This window comes from Caretta caretta, chromosome 14 (genome assembly GCF_965140235.1).
Source record: "Caretta caretta isolate rCarCar2 chromosome 14, rCarCar1.hap1, whole genome shotgun sequence".
Classification (NCBI taxonomy): domain Eukaryota; kingdom Metazoa; phylum Chordata; order Testudines; family Cheloniidae; genus Caretta; species Caretta caretta.
The window spans coordinates 46,229,623-46,251,597 of record NC_134219.1 but is presented as its reverse complement, the minus strand read 5'-3'; the positions used below and the strand labels follow the sequence as shown (position 1 = coordinate 46,251,597).

Here is a 21,975-nt window from a genome sequence, read left to right as displayed (position 1 = left end):
CTGCCCTTTTTTCTCCCCCAGCCAACTCCAGAGCCCCCTGTGATGAAAGTGGGAATTTACTTTTATGAACAATACATGCAGGGGGTTAAAATGCTCCCCCTGGCCAGAGAAAGCGGGTGGTGTTTGGGACATGCTGCCACTAGGACTTTCTAGTTTCCAGTCTACAGGGTTGAATGGGAGACCCTATGGACCAGTGGAAACCTCAATGCCTAGGCATGACACCTACCAAAGGGGAATCTGAGGCAGCTGAGCTTGCTGTGGCTGGAGAGCAAAGGGGTGAGGTTGCTGCTGGAGTCAGAGCAGGATAAGGAGAGAACAAAGATGGAAGCCAGGGAAGCAGGGCATGGTGAACCCATGGGACCCTGCCCCCTTGGATCTCTGGCCTACGACTACCTCTTTGATGCTAGCCTACAGCCTTTCAGCTTCTGTATGGCAGGTGACTGATGAATTGGTACCTTATGTTGAAAAGGCTGCCTGGGGTCACTGCAGGTACTCACTGAGGGCATTGCACCCTGGAGAGGAAAGTCTGAACAGGACCCTACCTCAGTTCAGCTTGCCAAATGGGTTGCTTGGGCTCCAAGGCCCCGGTCTCAGGGTCGTTGAGGCTACAGGCCAGCTGTTGCAGAACAGTGGGGATCCTTGGGGTCCAGGACATTAAAGTAGTTACTAGCAGGAGACTGATGGAAGGTTCAGGCATAGCACAGACCCTGTGGGTCAGTGACACTGCCCTGCCTCCACCACCAGAAAAGCTGAAAAACTGGCCAGTCAGGCTGGAGGAGCAGTTTATGGCCAGAGGGTGACTATCAATGGCTAGCAAGTGCCGGCTCTGAATCCTGTGAATTCCCAGAGCAGTGTCTGCAAAGATTAGGATCAGATTTTCCAATGGGAGGTCTCACTATGGACTGTAGATTAGCACACAAAGAATTGTACCTACAAGGGTGTTTTGGGGGGCAAATGCCATGACAAAGTGGGCATTTTCTGCAATATTTTGACACCTATGTGTGCCTCAGTTTCCCTGTGTGCTTTGCATTGCTATCCGGGGGGTGCAAAAGGGTAACATCTGCTCTTGAGGGCAGATTAAGAGACAGGAGGTGTTTGCATCACACAGCTGTCTGGGATGGTATGAAGGGGTCATTAAAGGACTGGTAGAAACTGACCCAAATCAATGGAGAATCTGGAAAGGCAATGAGAACCCCACTGGCCATGATGTTCAGACCTAGCAAACACCAACCAAACCAAAGGTGATTTCCCCTGTCACATCTTGGAAGAGAACCAGGACAAAGGCCCCAGCTAGAGAACAAAGGGGAAAGGTGATGGCTGGGAGAAGGGCTGGCCTCTGGAGAGACAGAGAATCTCGCACTTGGGACTGATAAGGAGACGGAGACAAAAATGGATCCCATACCAGCTTGGCTGGCTGATTGCACTGGCTTGGCAACTGGGGACCAGGCCTTAACCTTTGCCTCTCTATGCTGCCCTAAGGACTTACAGATTCTGTAGCCAGGCGGCTAATAAACTGTTACCTTCTTTTGAAAAGGCTGCCTGATGTTGCTGCAAATACTCACTGGGAGCAGTGTGTGCTGCAGGGTACAGTGTACACAAGCCTCCCAGGGGAGCAGAGGCAGATTTACAGTAAAACACAGGGTGCTTTGGCATGGGCCCCCCCAATGACAGGGGGCCTCAGGGCCAGGCAGCTGCGGGGGCAGAAGCTTGGTCCTGCCAACTCGTGGGGTTCCTGCTGCAGGCTCCGCCCCCACCGGCAGTCAACCTCCTCCCTCCCCCAGCATGCTGCATTCCCGCCCCTCCCCCCACCACCAAACAGCTGTTTTCCAGTGCTCAAGTCACTGGGAGGGAGGGGGAGGAGCAGGGCTGCAGCATGCTCAGGGTAGGAGGTGGGGAAGAGTCGGGGGTGGGGCCTTGGGGAAGGGGGTGGAATCAGTGCAGGGTGGAGCAAAGGCAAGGCCCCCGCACTCCCCCTACACAACCCACCCCCCCGCACCAGGAGCTGCTCAGGGCAGGGGGCTGGGAGCACCCCCATAACCCCAGCCCACACCCCCTGCCCTGACTCCTGCACCCCCTCACACATCCCCTGCCCCCCACACATACCCAGCCCCCACCACACCCCATGCCCTGACTCCTGCACCCCCCCACATTCCCACCTGCACCCCTCACACCAAATGGGAGCTGCCCCAGGTAAGCACTCCACACCCCACCTCCTGCCCCAGCCACGAGCTCCCTCCCGCACCCCAAGTCCTGGCCAGATCCCGCATCCCACTGTTTTTTTACATTTTTTTTTTATAAAGTGCTTTTATCCAAAGTGCTTTACAATAGTTAGCTAACGGTACAAACAATATTTGCAGAGATCATTAAGTGGTCCGCCGAGACCCTCCGTGATTTTCAAAAAGAAAAGGAGTACTTGTGGCACCTTAGAGACTAACCAATTTATTTGAGCATGAGCTTTCGTGAGCTACAGCTCACTTCATCAGATGTTTACCGTGGAAACTGCAGCAGACTTTATATACACACAGAAATCATGAAACAATACCTCCTCCCACCCCACTGTCCTGCTGGTAATAGCTTATCTAAAGTGATCAACAGGTGGGCCATTTCCAGCACAAATCCAGGTTTTCTCACCCTCCACCCCCCCCACACAAATTCACTCTCCTGCTGGTGCTAGCCCATCCAAAGTGACAACTCTTTACATAATCAAGTCGGGCTATTTCCTGCATAGATCAAGGTTTTCTCACATCCCCCCCACCCCCATACACACACAAACTCACTCTTCTGCTGGTAATAGCTCATCTAAACTGACCATTCTCCAGGTTTAAATCCAAGTTAAACCAGAACATCGGGGGGGGGGTAGGAAAAAACAAGAGGAAACAGGCTACCTTGCATAACGACTTAGCCACTCCCAGTCTCTATTTAAGCCTAAATTAATAGTATCCAATTTGCAAATGAATTCCAATTCAGCAGTTTCTCGCTGGAGTCTGGATTTGAAGTTTTTTTGTTTTAAGATAGCAACCTTCATGTCTGTGATTGCGTGACCAGAGAGATTGAAGTGTTCTCCGACTGGTTTATGAATGTTATAATTCTTGACATCTGATTTGTGTCCATTTATTCTTTTACGTAGAGACTGTCCAGTTTGACCAATGTACATGGCAGAGGGGCATTGCTGGCACATGATGGCATATATCACATTGGTGGATGTGCAGGTGAACGAGCCTCTGATAGTGTGGCTGATGTTATTAGGCCCTGTGATGGTGTCCCCTGAATAGATATGTGGGCACAATTGGCAACGGGCTTTGTTGCAAGGATAAGTTCCTGGGTTAGTGGTTCTGTTGTGTGGTATGTGGTTGTTGGTGAGTATTTGCTTCAGGTTGCGGGGCTGTCTGTAGGCAAGGACTGGCCTGTCTCCCAAGACTTGTGAGAGTGTTGGGTCATCCTTTAGGATGGGTTGTAGATCCTTAATAATGCGTTGGAGGGGTTTTAGTTGGGGGCTGAAGGTGACGGCTAGTGGCGTTCTGTTATTTTCTTTGTTAGGCCTGTCCTGTAGTAGGTAACTTCTGGGAACTCTTCTGGCTCTATCAATCTGTTTCTTTACTTCTGCAGGTGGGTATTGTAGTTGTAAGAAAGCTTGACAGAGATCTTGTAGGTGTTTGTCTCTGTCTGAGGGGTTGGAGCAAATGCGGTTGTATCGCAGAGCTTGGCTGTAGACGATGGATCGTGTGGTGTGGTCAGGGTGAAAGCTGGAGGCATGCAGGTAGGAATAGCGGTCAGTAGGTTTCCGGTATAGGGTGGTGTTTATGTGGCCATTGTTTATTAGCACTGTAGTGTCCAGGAAGTGGATCTCTTGTGTGGACTGGACCAGGCTGAGGTTGGTGGTGGGATGGAAATTGTTGAAATCATGGTGGAATTCCTCAAGGGCTTCTTTTCCATGGGTCCAGATGATGAAGATGTCATCAATATAGCGCAAGTAGAGTAGGGGCTTTAGGGGACGAGAGCTGAGGAAGCGTTGTTCTAAATCAGCCATAAAAATGTTGGCATACTGTGGGGCCATGCGGGTACCCATAGCAGTGCCGCTGATCTGAAGGTATACATTGTCCCCAAATGTGAAATAGTTATGGGTAAGGACAAAGTCACAAAGTTCAGCCACCAGGTTAGCCGTGACATTATCGGGGATAGTGTTCTTGACGGCTTGTAGTCCATCTTTGTGTGGAATGTTGGTGTAGAGGGCTTCTACATCCATAGTGGCCAGGATGGTGTTATCAGGAAGATCACCGATGGATTGAAGTTTCCTCAGGAAGTCAGTGGTGTCTCGAAGGTAAGTTAGGCTACAAAAACAATCAAGATACCTTACTCTATTTTCATTTACTTCCTATTACTTATAGGAGGATGAAGAAAAAAGAATGAAAAATGGAGGTGGGGGGAGATAAGAATGTTCTTTTTCTTGGCTGGGTCCCAAGGGGGGGGCCCAAAAATGAAGCTGAGCACATGGCCCCACTAACTTTAAATCCGCCACAGCGAAACAGTCTGGATTTGCTGCAGGGAGCCACAGAGAGAGAGAGAGAGAGCTGGTTGCTGAGGACCCAGTTTCAGAGTCTTGGAGGCTACTGTGTGCTCAGATTTGGGTGCATAAATGGTAAGCAACTACCAGATGTGGGAATACAAACTGGTGCTTCTTCACCTAAATCTCCCACAGAATTAGAGGCTATGACTGAAAGTGGGGCAGGGTGGAAGGATGTTCAAAACAGTTCCTTTCTGAGATGTGACCAAATGGCACATAGGTCTCCACCGGTAACATTGGTGCCTTACAACTTTTAATTTTCAAACGGTTCCTAAGAGCCTAGTGTGTCTGCTCACACACGATGCCCAGGAGGCAGCCAGCTCCTCATGAAATCAGACCCAGCTCCTGAGGAACAAATGAAAGGATCTTCCTTGGAAAATGGGTTTGTTGGAGGCTTTAGAATTCTTTAATTAGCAAATGTGTTTTTCTTTTAGAAAATAAACAAGGACACTTGCTATTTCAGTTATGCAAGTGCAGCTCATTAGTGTGACTGCTTATTTCAGGGCAACTTTCTCACAAATCCATTTAGCTAAAGCCAGGCAGGTTTCCGAAAGAGCACGGTTCCCTTTGATCATCACACAGCTCTCCCTTTCAGCAGCTCCTGTTAGCTGGAACCTGGGGAACAAAGAGCAGGAGTCACTGGGTATTTAGCTTTACTGAGCAAGATCTTTAGCAGCTATCCCTCATTCGGAGGGGTGGTCTGTCTCCATACTAGCTTCCTTCATTCGTACTTTTCTACAGAGCCCTACTTAGTAATAGGCCTCACAGAGTGGGAAAGGAGCTGGGCAGGCTCACTTCAGTGCTGGAAAACATCGCAAAATCCACTGCGATGATTGATCAATACTGCCCGTGGGTGTATTCAAACCCCACTGCTGGGGAGCCAAGCCGAGGAGCCCAGCAGCACCTGTGTGGTCCTATTTTGTACAACTGTGCCATGTGCACTGAGTGGTGTCTGAAGTGGGTGGAGCTTAGTTGGTGGGCGGGGCTTGGGAAAGTACCACCCCTTCCCCCACCCCCATGGCAGCCCTGGTGGCGGTAAACTGTACTGCTCAGCAGGAGAGGGGACCCTGACCCTGCATTAATGAGCGCATTGCTGGACAAGGGCCACCTTACTCAGGCAGAACAGCACAGCTGAGTGTGAACATAGGTGTGAACTCTTCAGCAAGTGCCTCTTTAGCAAGACAAGTATTGAGCTTAAGCTAGTGTCTTCCCTGACATGCCCATTCTCCAAACAGACCCTGACCCCCCTTTATCCTGTGGCTTTGGAAGCACACAGGGTGCTTGAGACTGACCATCTCTCCATGGAGGACTCTGCCTGGTGCTTAACTTTACTTGTGCTCACAGACAGACTTGTGCTCCTCTGCTCCTGCTAGCACTAGAGAGCACTAATCTTGTGTTCCCACTTGTGCACCATGCAAGACACACTCAGTTTCAAAGCCAAAGTAGGAACCATGAACACTCACAGTGTTTCATCGAACGTGGAGCCGTCCAACCAGGTCCATTTCCTCTCTGGGGATGTAACACTGAGTCCAAGCCAAACCAGGTTCAATTGTGAAATACTCAGTATATATGCCTGTAAGTGACAGGACGGAGGAGTCTGGGTGAATATAACCTGCTAGAATTCTCTGGCTTCTTTGCTCTCTCGGCAAATGAAGGAAGGGAACCTGCTACATAGCTCTGCAATAGATATAAACCCAATTGCTGATGTTTCCCTTTCCCAGTCTCACACCCTCCTTCCCCTCCACATAACAGTGATATTTTAATGTGCTCTGTAAAAGATTTTTCTTAAGCCAAATGTCATACAGCTGGGGCATTGTTGTTTTGCTGCAAGCTCATTGTATTACATTATAACTAGTGACATTCGTCTCTCAAGGGGCGGGTTAAGCCATTTTTATTTACTGTACCATCTCCTCCTTGTCTTGGATCATGAGCATTTGAGAGCTCTTCGCTGAGCAGTCCACACGACTCTCATTCCATGTTTTACTTTCTTTAGAGACCCAATAGCACTTGTTCTTGTGCTGCAGCCAGCCAGCGGGGCACAGTTTGCATTCACAGCCCTCTAGAAACAGACATGGAAAAGGCAACATTAAATGGGCCGGAAGGTTCTGAACAGTGCTGAGCTTCCCTATGTTCACCAGGGGCTTTCAAACTATAAACATTCTCAGCCAAGACATTTCTCTTTATTCATTGTTTGTTTGAGGAAAGGCCCATTATTCAAATGGCAGATGGAGGTGCGGGTCAGGAGAGAGGTGCTCTGGCAGAGCTGTAATGTGAATATGAATTCATAAGATTGGGCACACAATTCACATTTTATGGGCTCAGTTTCACACAACGCATTTCCCCCCAAGGAGCACCGCACCTCTGAAATGAAAGACACAGCAAAACTGTCGCCTTCTCTGCTGAATCACTTCTGGAGCATTTTAAAAGTAGGAGGAGGGAGGCAAGGGATTCTCATAGGAAGTTCTGGCTTCCCAGAATGCTCCCAGACAATTGAGGGCTGCGTGCTGATCTCACACACACACACACACACACAAAACCACCTTACAAGAACAGTATTACAGTTGCAAAGTCAAGCACTCAAAAGTTAGGAAGTGTCAGAACTGAGGTTGCCTGTGCAATCTTTATTGGACCCACTTGTGCATATGCATTATGATCCAGTCCATAATTACATAGTCACATGCCAGTTTTCTACACTAGATCCCATGCGTCATTCTGGGCACATGACGGACGGTGCTGCTGACTTACCGAGCAGCTATTCAATATTTTATTTTCTTCTCATTCAATGTGTAGCCCCAGTAGTACTGCGCACTATTCAAAGCTGGCTCTGAAGACAGAACTATTAATTTGCTCCTGGGCTTTCCTCTGGCACCCTGCTCTATAGTATCTGAGTGCTTCACAAAACAGTAATGAATTTTCACAGCACCCCTGTGAGATCAGGGGATTGCAATATTTCCATATTACAGATGGGGAACTTAGGCACGGAGAGTTTAAGGTCAAAAGTATCCACTAATACCGGGTGCCCAACTTGAGACACCTAGGCTCAGACTCTCAAAAGGTACTTAGGATACCTGAAAAATCAGGGCATTTAAAGTACTTAGCATTCTATAGTACTTCATATGTTCAGGGCACAGCTCCCATCGATTTCAGTTACAGCTGTGACCGCTCAGCACCCCAGCAGGGCCGCTGTAAGGATGTTTCGCGCCCTTGGCGAAACTTCCACCTTGCGCCCGCCCCAGCCCTGTGGCAGCTTCCCGCCCGGGACCTGAGGCGCCCCCCTGAGGTAGCTCCGTGCCCCCCCCAACCCTGTGGCACCCCCCACATGGCGGCTCCCCACCGCCCCCTCCCTCCCCTCGGCCGGGGGAGCCGTGCGGCAGCTCCCCGCCCCAGCTCACCTCTGCTCCACCTCCTCCCCGAGCACGCCGCCGCTTCTCCCGCTTCCCAGGCTTGGGGTGCCAAACAGCTGTTTGACGCCACAAGCCTGGGAGGAAGAGAAGCAGAGCGGGGCGGTGCTCAGGGGAGGAGGAGGAGCAGAGGTGAGCTGGGGCGGGGAGTGGTTCCCCTGCACGCCGCCCCTCCCCCATTACTTGCTGCAGACGGCCCTCCCTGCGCCAGCTCACCTCTGCTCCACTGCCTCCCCAGAGCGCACTTTTGGCCACCCCCAACCACTTGGCGCCGTAGGGAGTCCACCTAGTTCGCCTAGTGGTTGCACCGGCCCTGCACCCCAGGCTCTCAGTTGAGGCACCCAGTGAATGGAGGAACACAGTGAGTGACCACCTGTGAGAGGATTGGTTTAAGTAACTCTCCCCCACCACCAGCCCCAATGTACTCTCTCCCCCGCCTTCTGGCTCTTGTTCCTTCTGCATTCAACTCAGGCAACTTCCTCCTCCATGCTGCCAGGGCTCAGGAGGACACAGCAAGCATGTGAGAGACAGGCTCCCCGCTCTCAGTGCCACTGTCAGGACCCAAACCTGCATGGAACGTCCTACTCAGCCCCCTGTAGCTCTGGGCTGGAGCATGCTCATTGTTGATAGAATCATGAATTTTCAAAGGCTTATAACTTGGCCAAATTTGGGCAGATATTCACAGGCGCAGCTAAAGGAAGACAGATCCCTGATTCGTAAGCCACCCCCTTGCCAAATTTCAAGTCCCTATTCCACAGCATGGGACAGAACTAGAGCTTCTGAAAGACAAAGTCTCCAGAATTTGTTTAACATGAGGAAAACAATGTATTTTCACTAGGCTGATTCTCAGAAACAGCTGGACAATTGTGTCTGAAACTAAAATAAAAAAATAAAAATCAGGCTGAGGCAGACCTCTGGCATGGAAAGGTTCAGCCCGAACATTTAATCTTCAGCAAAAATAAAAGCAACTGAAAACAGGCTCTCCTAGTGGGAGGTATTGTGCTGTCTTAACAGGCGGTGCTACCAGCCTCACCGATAATCTGCACATCCTGAATGCCCGTACTCAGTGCCTCAAAAACCAGCATAGGGAAAGCCAGCGCTACCTAGTGGTGGAGTAGGGAGGCTGCACACCTGGGTTCTAAGCCCCGCTCTGATACTGCCCCATTCTGGGTGTGTCTACACTTGTGATCATTAAAATCCCAGCATCCTCTTTTGACTAACAGAGGATTCACCAGCTTGAGTAACTACATTTTTTCCTCCCTAAAAATCTCTCTGGCAATTTCAATTGGATGGGGAAGATATTTCCGAATTGTGGTCTATGGGGTGCTTGTAGGTACTCCATGAAAGCTGACAGGTCACATCTGCCTGGATCCTCCTCAATTCCAGCTGCTATTTCTCACTATAAGACATTTACAATTATATTTAATGCTTTCCCAGTACTACTTGTTTATGTGAGCAACTGCTGCAATTGCCATTGGGATGTAATAGGATTGCAAAAGGGAGGGAGAAGGGTCTGTGGGTTTACAAATGGGAGGGCAGGCGTCCAGTAGGTGCTCTATACAAAAACAGTTGAAACACTCTGGGATTTGGAATTGTTCTTCACTTCCTCTCCTGAGGTACTGTATAGTGTTGTGTGCGGCTAAACAGCTAGCAAGTTTCACCCCACATGTTGTGATGCTGCAGTAGTAAGTGAAAGGATTTCCGTGTTACACAGTCACATAAGAAAATTTGTTTCTCTCTTTTCCTTTTGAAGAAGTTCTTAAGTTACATTTACGGATATGTTAAAAGAATGTTGTTTAGGCTGCGAAGGCAAGCAGCTGAAAGCTAGGAAGTGTAAGAAATAAGATTGCCCAGACAACCTTTAATCGGCCCCTCTTTAAAACATTGATACGGTCTTTAATGACATGATCACATTCTGTTTTTTCCATGAGACCCTGCCTCATTCAGTGCATAGGATGGACAGTGGATGAGTCAGATGGCTTTAAGAAGAGGAAAGATGCTCTCGTGTTGAAAGCACTGGACCAGACTCTGCCACATACTGTCTATGCGATGTTCAGCAAGAGCCTATCTAATACAAGAGGGCAAAGTGAAGGTTTTACGCACAACTATACATCTGTCATTTCCTAACTTCTGAGTGCTTGACTTTGCAGCCAAAACATTCTTTTAATGTAGTTTTTTTATGTAATAGAAATTTTATTACACTACAAAATGTGCCTGTTTCGTACACAATGGAAGTACTCTGAATGACCAGTAGATGTCACTCCTACTACTTTGCACAAACAGCTGAAAACGTATTTATTAGAGCTGCTTGAAATGTGGGACTATCCACAAAACATTTTCAGAGGGTTTTCCCCTTTTTTACCTTATTTGCTTTCTCTCCTTTTTTTCCCTCACTGGAGAAAAGATGTGAAAAGATAAAATGTATAGGGAAGTGGGGAAAAGGTCATGATTTTGAAACTAAATATTTAGTTTTTCTCTGAAAATTTCCCCTTTGGAAAAATTTCAAAAAATTGAAAAATAAATTTTGTCATGAAAAATAAATGTTCAAAAAACCCTCTTTTCTGATTAAGAATCAGAAATGTTTCAGCCAGTTGTAGCATTTATCTTGCAGCCATCAAACAGAACAAATGACAAGAAAAATAAAGACGGGAAGATGAAGGTCTGGTACATCTCAGCCATGTATAAATTATTCTGACATAGTTGCTGAAATTTCAATCAGCGAGTTTGGAGTGAGAGTTCTTCCAGGTAGGCACAACGTTGCAAAGAGCGCAAAGAATAGCAGATACAGTTACCTGTTGAGTTGTTGTCTGGCTTTGGATACACACTTTGATTCGAGCAAGCCTGGGAATCCTTCAGACTGGAATTACATTCAATTCCATTTGTTGTTCTCGGTCTTCCAGTCTGACCTTCACAAGGATGTGTAACAAAAGAGAGAAGGTAAAAAGTATCAACTCACGAAATACCGTGGGATATCTATCAAGTTAGGATGGGGACAGAGAAGCAGCGTGAGATGGAATCTCACTCATTATCCATTGTAAGGTTCATTCCACATTTTTGCACATCTCACAGTGGAGCTGTTACAGACAAATAATGCATGTTTCATTTATCAAGCTCTCAACTCTACTTTGTTTAATGTAACACTTTTGATGTCTATGGCAGTGATGAAATGCCTGGTAATTTATTCAGAAATGTTTTGGAGGCAAAAAAATAGAATCTAAATGGAACTGCAGGGGAAGAGGAGAATTCACTGAGCCAGTGAATCTATGGTGCTGAGATACTCACCCGAAACACCAAGCGCGATCACAGCTGCCACCAGGATGATGTTCCCAGCCCATCCAAGCCATAGAGCCAGCCGATGCCAGCGTGGGCACTGAGGGATATCTGCAAGAGTCAAAACCTAGTGTAAAGATTTATAATGAAATATGGAAACTTCTTCTCCTTTGGAGGCTGCTCAACTGGAGATAAGGATTAAGTTCAGGCTCATGTAATATGAGGAGGAAAATGATCATGCTCAGAGTTTAAAACTCTGAGACCACATCACCCTCACAAGGGCAACATTAATTGTCTAACTCGATGGAAGTAGAGGAAAGCTGAAGAAATACCAAAGATAACTAATGTTTACTAAAAAGAAAAGGAATACTTGTGGCACCTTAGAAACTAACAAATTTATTTTATTTAATTTATTTATTTATTTGAGCATAAGCTTTCGTGAGCTACAGCTCACTTAATCGGATGCATGCTCACAAAAGCTTATGCTCAAATAAATTTGTTAGTCTCTAAGGTGCCACAAGTCCTCCTTTTCTTTTTGCGAATACAGACTAACACGGCTGCTACTCTGAAACCTAATGTTTACTAGTTAACAAGTTCACATCATCCTGTATCACAGAGGGCCAGATTCTCTGCTGGCATCACTGTGATGAAGTGGAAATTTTCTGTAATATTTTTATGAATCCTATGCGTACCTTACTTTCCCCCACACTTTGCATTGCTATGCAATGAGGGGCGGGGGAGGGAAAAGGATTAAGTTTGCTCTCAGGGCAGACTAAGGGCTAGTCTACACCGGCAACGCTAAAGCGTTGCCACGGCAGCGATTTAATGTGGCTTGTGTGGTCACGGCAGAGCGCTGGGAGAGAGCTCTCCCAGTGCTCTAAAAAACCCGCCTCCAATGGTGAAACTTGCTGCTCGGGGGGGGGTGTTTTTTCACACCCCCAAGCGAGAAAATTGCCGTGCTGTAAATTGCCAGTGTAGACAAGCCCTGAGAGAGGGTGTGTGAGTGTGTGTGTGTGTCACTTAGCTGTCTGAGTTGACTGAATGGGTCATTAACAGGACTGTCCAAGGCTGACCCATATCAGTGGAAATTCTGAGAAGACAGTGAAAAGCCCAGTCACCAGGGCACTGACACCTAGCAACCAATGATCCAGAGGGAGGAGGATTTGCCCACCTCTCAGCAGAGAAGCAGAGCAGAGACCCCAGCCCCAGAAAAAAGGACCAGGAGGTGTGAGGAGAAGTGTGGGCTCTGGAAGAAGCTTATGGCTCTCTCTGACCTGGGAACTGACTAAGAAAGGAAGTCAAAGAGAGAAAAAGAGCGTGAAAATGGAGTTCATTATAGCTTGTTAGGTGAATTGTGACCAGAACAGAATGGTCTGTGTTTTACCTTTATGTGTCTGCTAACCTAAGGACTTCCCATCTTGTGTTCCAGGTGACTAATAAATCCTACTCTGTTTTGAAGACGTTTTTTGAGGCGTCACTTCAAATACTGGCTGGGGTGCAGTAGTGGCTGTAGGCTGTATGAGTCTCTGCCAGGAGTCTAGCTCAGTTGGACTCACTGAGCAGAGCTCACAGTGTGGAACAGGAGTGTTGGAGCCCAGTAGCTCAGTCTAGGAGGAGGTGAGGCTGTGTGGTCTACCCTGAAGGAAGCATGAGACCCCTTGGGGGTCTGGCACACTGAGGGGGATCCTCCAAGAGACGGTTCAAAAGCTGGGGAACAGCTCCGATCCCGTGGAACCGTGACAGTGACTCCAGTGAAGTTAATGGCATTCCGTGGAGTTTTGTCAGCGGTTAGGTCAATAGTGTTCGTAAAGGGGAGATATTTCACCATATAACTGCATGGCAAAAACAGGCTACAAGTGGCAGCAATGGCTGCCTCTGACTTGGCTTTTTTTATCCATCCATCCATGTAGACATGTATCCCTCAATGTCTGCTGTGCGCCAGTCCCATCAGCAGACACTTGGTAACTACCCATGGCGCTGTTGACAAGGTGATGGGAAGAACTGTGAATTGAAAGTTCCTGACTCCCATGCAGAATCTCAGGTATTTGCAATGGTTCTTCCCAATAGCCAGGTGGAAGTATCCATCTTTCATGTTGAGAGATAAATACAAGTCTCCTTAAGAGTGAGGGAAGGATTTGAAGCCTGACATATTTATTCATGTCTTTGGGGCCCAGAATAGGTTATAGACCTTCCTTCTTGGGGATGAGGAAGTATGGGCGTAGAGTCCCTTCCCTTGGTTACACAGAGGAATTTCTATAGCTACTTTCAAGAGGAGTGAGTCCCCTTCTTCCAGGAAGACTTTCTTGTGAGGGGGAGTCCCTGAGGAGGGGACCTGGTGCAGAACTGGATGGAATATCTATCTTGAATGGTCTCTGTCACAGGGTGGCTGGCTCCTGTCACTTGAAGCAGGTCCAGTGTCCTGTGCCATAGCAGGTGCTCCCAGTTGGGCCAGTCAAGAGGGGAGGCATTGCACCTGGGGCTACAGGGGAAGTTCCACTGAGCGAGGACCAGCTGTGAGAAGGAAGCTGACAGAGAAATCTAGGAAGCTGCAGGAAGCAGGACTGCCAGAGTCCATTGGGAAGGGAGGCAGGAAGAGTCTAACATCTAAAGGGTGAGCTGAGGAACTGTTTGTTTAAGTTTGGACAATAAACCTACTTAAAGGAGACTGTGGGTGTGGCAGTGAATCCTTGACAAACGGGGAAGAAGCCCTGCCTTGTGACAGTCTCCAAAGCCCAGCAGTCAGAAGTTATTTATTGTGCACCAGTCGCTGTAGAAGAAGAATAGACAAGGACTGAAGGGAGGGGACAGACAATGTCAGAGGGGAAGGTGCTAGAAACTTGTTTGGCCCGAATGTCCCATTAAACCAGCTGCTTGTAGGCAGAGGAGGAGGACTGTGATGAAGAACGCTGGAAGTTTTCGTTCTTGTGCTTTCGAGGTCTCCTCCCACAGCCACTGTGGAGAGAGGCTGGAACCTTCTTAGTGAGCAATACGCCTAATACAGATTGTTGCTGAGCCCTCCCTTTGAAACCTGTCAAGGTTCAGATAATTCTCAGGCTGGGTAGGACCTACGTTTCTAATAAGCACGGCCCTACTGGGTCAGACCAAAGGTCCATCTAACTCAGTATGCTGTCTTCTGACAGTGGCCAATGCCAGGTGCCCCAGAGGGAATGAACAGAGCAGGTGATCATCAAATGATCCATCCCCTGTCACCCATTCCCAGCTTCTGGCAAAGAGTAGATCTGATCTTCTCCAGATCTTCTCACTGGCCCTTAAAAGGCAAATCTTCTATCCTCCACTGGGCTGCTATAATGAGGCCTGGGCAGTGGGGTCAGGAATATCTACATAGGACTATCCCAGTGGCCACAGCCCTTGTATTGGTCTCCTAGTAACTTGCTATGTTGACATTTGCACATAGTTTTCAAATTTTAGGGAAGAAAGTGTTGGTTGGTTGGATGGTGCAAAAAGGCTGTGAGAGAAGATTTAGAAAATCGTCAGTAGACCGTGGCAGAGGGAACACGCTCACTCCCTGAACTGTCCACTTCTTGACATTCTAATATTTGGTGCTTTTAAAATGGCTCTGATATTTTCCTACCGTAAAAAAATTAGAAAAGTCACCATGAAGTACAACTCTAGAAATTGCTTTACATTTTCAAAGCTGTCCTCGAAGAGGAAAAGGGCAAGAGACTTAAAAACATAATTTAAAATAAAAAGAGTAATAGTCTCTACTAGACTCCACTGAGTTTGAAATCATGACAGGAGACTTCAGCACTTTCAATATCAAAGAACTTAACTTCGAGTAACTTTAAAAACTGTAGCCCATTATTCATAAAAGTCCATCTTATGTGAGAGTTCTCACTGACAATAAATAAAACTTATGTCCTTCATAGAACAAGATGTTCTGGAGACATACGTGGACAAAAAATGGTGCATTTTTAAAAAAGTAAAAAGCTGCTTTTCTGTTTAATTAAAATAATTAAATGATTTGTTAAATTGATTTCAGTTTTTCAAAGAAAACAATTCTTGTCTGGCCCCAGATTAACAAATTTCAAGATAAAACAGGGGGGACGTCAGAGATGGTGTTAAAAAATTAGGCTTCTACTAGAAACTCTTTGACCACTGTAACTACTGTGGCTCCACTGTTTAAGCTCCAGCTTCCAAGGGAAGCAAGGGACATGTGTAGAGACCCACCTCCTGGCCACACCAGCCCATTCCATTTTCCAGCCCCAGGGGGCACCGCATAGGGCTGGAGCTCCCCCAACTCCCTAGAGAGCTGGGTCAGGTTTTCCCTAACATCATCCTGGACCCAGCCCATGACCCCAGGGGCCTGGGTGCATCACAAGGGACAGAAGTTCCAACTCCTTGAGGCTTGAAGGGAGAGAGAGTTGGCATGGACTGGGCTCCACCAAGAGCCACCCCACAAACCAACACCTGAACCCAGTGGTCTATTTCCTCCCTCTGCGATAAGTGTTTTGCTGCAGCCAGCTAATTAAATTAGTCTTGTTCAAGAAGTAGCAGTTTGTGCTGCAATGCTGAAGCTTCAGGGTTCAAACTTTTCTCAAAATAATGTTATTTAGATTGCAAAGTCAAGCACTCAGCAGTTAGGAAATGCCAGATTTACAGTTACCCCAGCAAACTTCTCTCTGCTCCCTCGTGCATATGCATTATGACAACATATTTCCATGTAATAAAGACTACTTTTTTCCCAAAGGATCCCTGCCTCATTCAATACCCAAGATGGTTGCACAGTGGGGTAGAATTAAGGTTGTACAAGCAACTGTATGTCTGGCATTTCCTAACTTTTGAATGCTTCACTGTGCAAAATAATGGTTTTTAACTTTTTATATGTAATCCTGCATATACTGTACTGTACACAGACTGAGTGATACAACATCTGGACTGTTAGTATTTAATTTGCTTGTCACCTGAAATATCAGCTTTATATATTTTAATTCTAAGATTAGCAGCAGAATAGTCATCTAAAATGTCCTCTCATTAGTAGCCCAACTATTTATAGAAAATATGCTCTGAAAATAGTTAATATATTTACTATTTTACCACAGTTCTGCGAAATATTAGAATTTTTTATTTTCATATACCAATCTTTTCAGCAGAGTCTTGTAAAAAGTTATACTATGATTTATATATTTACATTTTACATCCTTTTAAGTTTAGTTTACAGTTCCTTGTATATTCATTGTTCCTGGAACACTGAAAGCTATTATGTTTCCTCCTCTCCTTCCTACTGTGTTGGTCTCCCCGAGTTAAGAGTTGTCCAAACTTTAATTGCTCTCAAGTGTAATGACTTGACTCCTCACAAATCTTCCCTATCCAGGTCCATTCAGAATCCAGTACAACCCCCTGCTGCATCCCCCACAGTTTTCATCCTTTATTGACCAAATTGCCCTTCATGTCTTTCTCTTCTCCTCCCCTATTTCCTAACCTGGGTTGCTAGACTTCAGTCTCCCTACTTGCCTCTTCATGAATCTTAGCAGATCTTTTTCTCCACACTTCCCTCACCATGTGGAATCACCTCCATGACCTTCTGCACTGACTTCTCAGCAATTTTCCAAAACCAGTCCCTTCTCCCTGATCTGTGTGACATAACATTCTCTCCAAGAAGAAATGAAAGACAATTATACGAGTCTCCCAGACTCCTTGTGTTCAGTCTTCCCAAGACTTGATCAGTGCATTGCTCTTTACCTCCGACTTACCCCACTATACTATGTACTGCATCTTCAATACAGCATGAGTATCCACCCCCAAGTGTTTATGAAGTAAGTAGAAAAATGCCATAAAATAACCCTGTATTGTTCTTCACATGTAATTTACATCTATAGACTGGCAGTAGCTCTGAAGATTTCTGTGACACTTTGTATTAACATGAAAGTAAAATGCACAATATTGCATTAAAGAGATTCAGTTCCTAGTTCTGACAGATGGTAAATTACCTCATATTTGCTGAGTCCTAACATACAAATGGAACATAGAGACTCACACCTGCCCTTTGTTTCTAGAAAAACTTTCTTTAAATATCTGTGCTACCCGTAAAAACAAAAAAATACATTCAAAAAATTGGAATCCAAACCAAAAAAAGGAGCGCATACCAGTACAAAACTAAGAAGCTAAATATACTTACTGGGGTGCTGAGATGGATGCAGTGACTTTGAAGTGGAAAAAGCTTCAGGAATGTTTAAATCAGCATATACTATTTCTCCAGCCATGGCAAATGCAGAGGAAGATGAGAGGCTACAAGAAGGCGGACTGTCTAAGAGTTGCCCCGCATTTATGCATGAACCAAGATGACAGACGTATCCAGTCAGAGGAAGTGTCTATCAGAACGTTTTGACTTCCTTCTTTCCCAGCAATCTAAGAGTGAAATCCAGGCACTAGAGATAAAGTGTCTAAAATACAATTGCACGAGCTAATCTGAGACTTTCTCTCAATACATTGGAGCTGGTGCTGGGATTTCACATAAACTGTTGATTTTTCCTATATTAAAAGAAAGCTGCTCCCTGGTGCGTTTGGTTCAGAAGCTCTGGGCATTTTAAGAGAAGAAATTCTTATCGCATTAAACTGGAAAACAGATTGAAAAATAAGAACTTTTTAATTACAATTCATATTTCCCATTGGAGAGAGATGTCTTTAATTTATGTCTCATCACTAGGGACAGTCATACCCCTCTCTCTAGCTATTCTATTCAGGTGCTACACTGTTACCCCTTTTAACCTGACTGTCTGCTCAAAGTTGGGACCTCTGTGGGTCGTTCCAGTTAGGAAGAGAAATTGCTGATGGAGTCTGTTACCTTTGATGCAATCTGATTTACAAAGAATGTACAAAGTCATGTTTCCCCAAACTCAGGAGGAACCAAACAGGAGCCAGTGTCCTTGTTCACAGGTCCAAAACTCATTTCAGCTTTCCAACCCAAATCCTTTCTCTAGGCTACTCCCCTGGCCAAACCATGCTTCTAGTGGCTTGTTCAGCCTGTGTATCTGTCCCCCTCTCACCCTCCACCCCCGGTTTCTCTCTCTCTGCTCTGTCTGATGCTTCTCTTCACACAGACACACACATACATTTCTAGTCAAACAATACACAGTGGAGTCTTCTCCCACACAGTGCTAATTTCTGGGTGGGCTCACTTCCACCTTTGTCTTAAGTGGGGACTTGTGATTATAGAATCATAGAAGATTAGAGTTGGAAGAGATCTCCGGAGGTCATCTAGTCTAACCCCCTGCTCAAAGCAGGACCAACCACAACTAAATCATCCCAGCCAGGGCTTTTCTTAACTTATCTTAAATTGGGGGTTCTCAAACTGGGGGTCAGGACCCCTCAGGGGGTCACAAGGTTACTACATGGGGGTCACGAGCTGTCAACCTCCACCCCAAACCCTGCTTGGCCTCCAGCATTTATAATGATGTTAAAGATGTAAAAAAGTGTTTTTAATTTATAAGGGGATGGTCACATTCAGAGGTCTGGTGTGGGAAAGGGGTCACCAGTACAAAAGTTTGAGAACCACCGTGATTTAAATGAAGGCCAGTGGTTAAACCTGCAAGAATAGCATTAGTCCCATTCCTTTGAGATATTCAGACTCTCGTAATAGCACTTCCTTGGCAAGCTGCGCCCGGTCCAGGGAAAAGCTGCTCTGTTGCATTAGGACTACAAGGCACTGAGTGACATCAACTCCTACTGAAGTAACGGAAGGAAAGGGCGCTCAGCACTTCACAGGATAGAGCCCTGTGTCTGATGCCGGGGCTGTAGGAGTCAGCCAAGGTTCTTCAGAATTTGTGCCCACAGTAAAATAGTCAGGTTCCCTTGTCACACAGTGACCTGACAAGTAAGAAGTACAGTTGGAGGGAACTGGTCTTATGCAGTAATGCCAGCACCCCTAGGTCTCACGTAGCACTTGCTAGTAACATTAGTTTATTAACTACTTGGTTGATAAATCTGCAGCTCCAGAGTCGTCTCCACCTCACTTCTCTGTCCATCCCTTATACCCTCCTGTTACTGCAGCAAATCCACCCCTCTGTACAGCAATCTTAGAGACTATGGCACCGCAGTAAAGGAGGCAAAACAACCCTTCTGATCCTCCAACATCCATGCAGCAGAATCATGGTCAATGGAGCTATTTTGCATGGTGAACTGGCTAAGCAATCCAGGCTGCATAGCCCAGACATCAGACCCAGGCATCCACTGCTGTGAAGAGCTGTCAGCATGCTTCACTGGTAAGATCAACCGAATATGTACCAATGGAGCTGACTGGGAAAGAAAATTCCATTGCTGACCAGATTGTATTATTCACCCCACCATCTCTGAGTTTGCCCCCATCATACACACTGAACCTCAAGAAATCCTGAAAAATGTTAGAGATACAACCTGTGAAACAGATCCATGCCCCTCCTCGCTAGTACAAGTAAGAACAGCTATGCCCACTATTCATGGAAATAATCAACACCTCCTTTAGAGAAGCTCACCTACCAAATTCCTTGAGAAATGCAACAGAGACAATTTGGGGAATCTGTTTTTGTACAACTCATGAATTCTGGTTAATTTTATGAAATTCCTCTATCACTGAGTGCCTCAGTGTGTCTGGCAGGGCCCTTGAGATGTACAACACCCTCTTCCTTTCCTTTTATGGTCTGAAAGAACCTGTAGAACAAATAAAATAAATCATTAACCTTAATACCTGGTCTCTGGCCAAACAGTGGGTATGTTAAGGAAGGTGCCTGATCTGGGAGAACCAATTTGACCCAGATGGTCTGAAGGGAGCGGGTTTTGGAGAATAGAAAGTCCACAAACAGGAAAACAAAGAAACCAGGTGGTGATTTTCTCCAAAGACTCAGAGGGACTCTGAGACAGAGGAAGTTTGAGCAGGAGAGAGGAATAGAGAGGGATGCTTTTGGAGCAGAGAGGACCTTCTTTGACTCTGGGACCAGCCAAGGTCAAAGGAAGCAGGCAGGAGGAGAGAGCAGACTGCACATTGCAGAGGAGAAGTCATGAGGAGAGAGGTACAGAGGAGGGGACTTGGAATTCTGAAAGGATACTGCCCCAAATCCTGACAAACACTCCAGCATGGAGAGGAAAGTGAAACAGGAATGGTGTACAGTAACTCCCCACTTAAAGTCATCCAGCTTAACATTGTTACGTCACTGATCAATTAGAGAACATGCTCCTTTAAAGTTGTGCAATGCTCCCTTTTAACTTTGTTTGGCAGCTGCCTGCTTTGTCCCCTGCTTGCAGGAAGAGCAGCCCATTGGAGCGAGCTGGTGGGGGCTTGGAACCAGGGTGGGCCAGCAGCCCCCCATCAGCTCCCCACTCCACTAAGTTCCCTGTGTGGCAGCTGGCCAGCAGGCTATCAACTGCGGGGCAGTTCAACTGTCCCTCTCCCCCACACACCGTGTGCTGCTTCTAACCTCTGCCTTGGAGCTGCTCCTGGGAACCTCCTGCTTGCTGTGCGGGGGTGGGGGAGGGAGGGAAGAGGGGTGCTAATGGCAGGGTGTCCCCCTCCCCCCGCTCCTGCCCCCCATCTTCACAGAGCAGGGGGTGGGGGGAACAGGACATGACAGGGCTCAGGACGGAGGCTGCTTGCTGGCAGCAGCTTCAACTTCCTGATCTGCTTTAAAAAGCAAGGTACTTAGAGTGGGGTCAGCGTACTTAAAGGCGCAATGGGCGTCTCTCTCACGTACACATTATGTGTGTGTGTCTCTCTCTCTCTCACACACACACACAGTCTCTGTCTCTCTTTGCCATACTGTCTCCCCTCCCTCCATTCATGCTGCCTTGTAGAGTGTGAGGCTGCATTAACAACAATGCGTTAACCCTTGAGGGCTCAGCCGAGTGCTGGTTCATCATTTAGCAGTAAGGCATTCCCTGGGAAATATCCCACCCCCTTCCCCTCTGACTTCACCACCTCAACCAAGCTTCATAATCATCACTGCTGTGCACAGTATTAAATTGTTTGTTGAAAACATATACTGTGTATGTGTGTGTGTGTGTGTATATATATATACATATAAAAATATAAAATATAGTCTTTTGTCTGGTGAAAAAAATTTCCCTGGAACCTAGCCCCCCCCCCTTTACATTAATTCTTATGGGGAAATTTGATTCAGGGGGTTGGACTAGATGATCTCCTGAGGTCCCTTCCAACCCTGATATTCTATGATTGGTTTAAAGTAGCATTTTTCAGGAACATAACTACAACATTAAGCGAGAAGTTACTGTATAGATGTTTCAGTGTATTGACAAGAGCTGTACATCTCTGGAGCTATCTAAAATGAACAGTGATTGGTTTGGGAGCCTTTTGCAAAGTCTCTGTGTTACATGCTTCAACTATCACACTTCCCTGGAGAGGTAAACTGTAACCCCAAATACCCATAACGTCAAACCTCTGGAGAAGAGTGCTTGAGATACTGGGATGGCTGTGTGGGGGTCAGTACTGATCCTGGGGGCCTAGGGTAACTGGAACACAAGGTCCCATTTCCATGAAGGGGCCACAGACATAGCACCTGCATCCAGGGAGCATGCCAGAGAAGCCAATGAAAGAGAGAGCGCTGGGGCCTGCTCAGAGTCAGGAAACTTACAACACAAGGGTCTAGCATGATGGGACCCAAACTCAGAAGCCTGGTGAGTGTCCAACAGAGGGAGCTTTACCAGGGCTAATTATTTAATTAAATATTCATGGTAAATAGGCCCAATGGACTGTGATGGGCTATTAGATGGGGTGAGATCCGAGTTACCCAGGAAAGA

The 21,975-nt window shown here is 46.6% G+C and overlaps 1 protein-coding gene across 1 annotated transcript; it reads right to left on the bottom strand.

Moving 5' to 3' along the window:
- Positions 1 to 4,940: 4,940 nt before the first annotated feature.
- Positions 4,941 to 20,829, bottom strand: LOC142068944 (killer cell lectin-like receptor subfamily B member 1B allele B). The gene is made up of 8 exons (XM_075119059.1): positions 20,640 to 20,829; positions 19,705 to 19,875; positions 17,369 to 17,805; positions 11,245 to 11,343; positions 10,755 to 10,868; positions 6,466 to 6,620; positions 6,025 to 6,134; positions 4,941 to 5,176 (listed from the first exon to the last, which is right to left on the bottom strand). Exons 3-8 carry the CDS (start codon positions 17,451 to 17,453, stop codon positions 5,056 to 5,058), a joined length of 684 nt encoding a protein of 227 aa, XP_074975160.1. The 5' UTR covers positions 17,454 to 17,805; positions 19,705 to 19,875; positions 20,640 to 20,829; the 3' UTR covers positions 4,941 to 5,055.
- Positions 20,830 to 21,975: the final 1,146 nt, after the last annotated feature.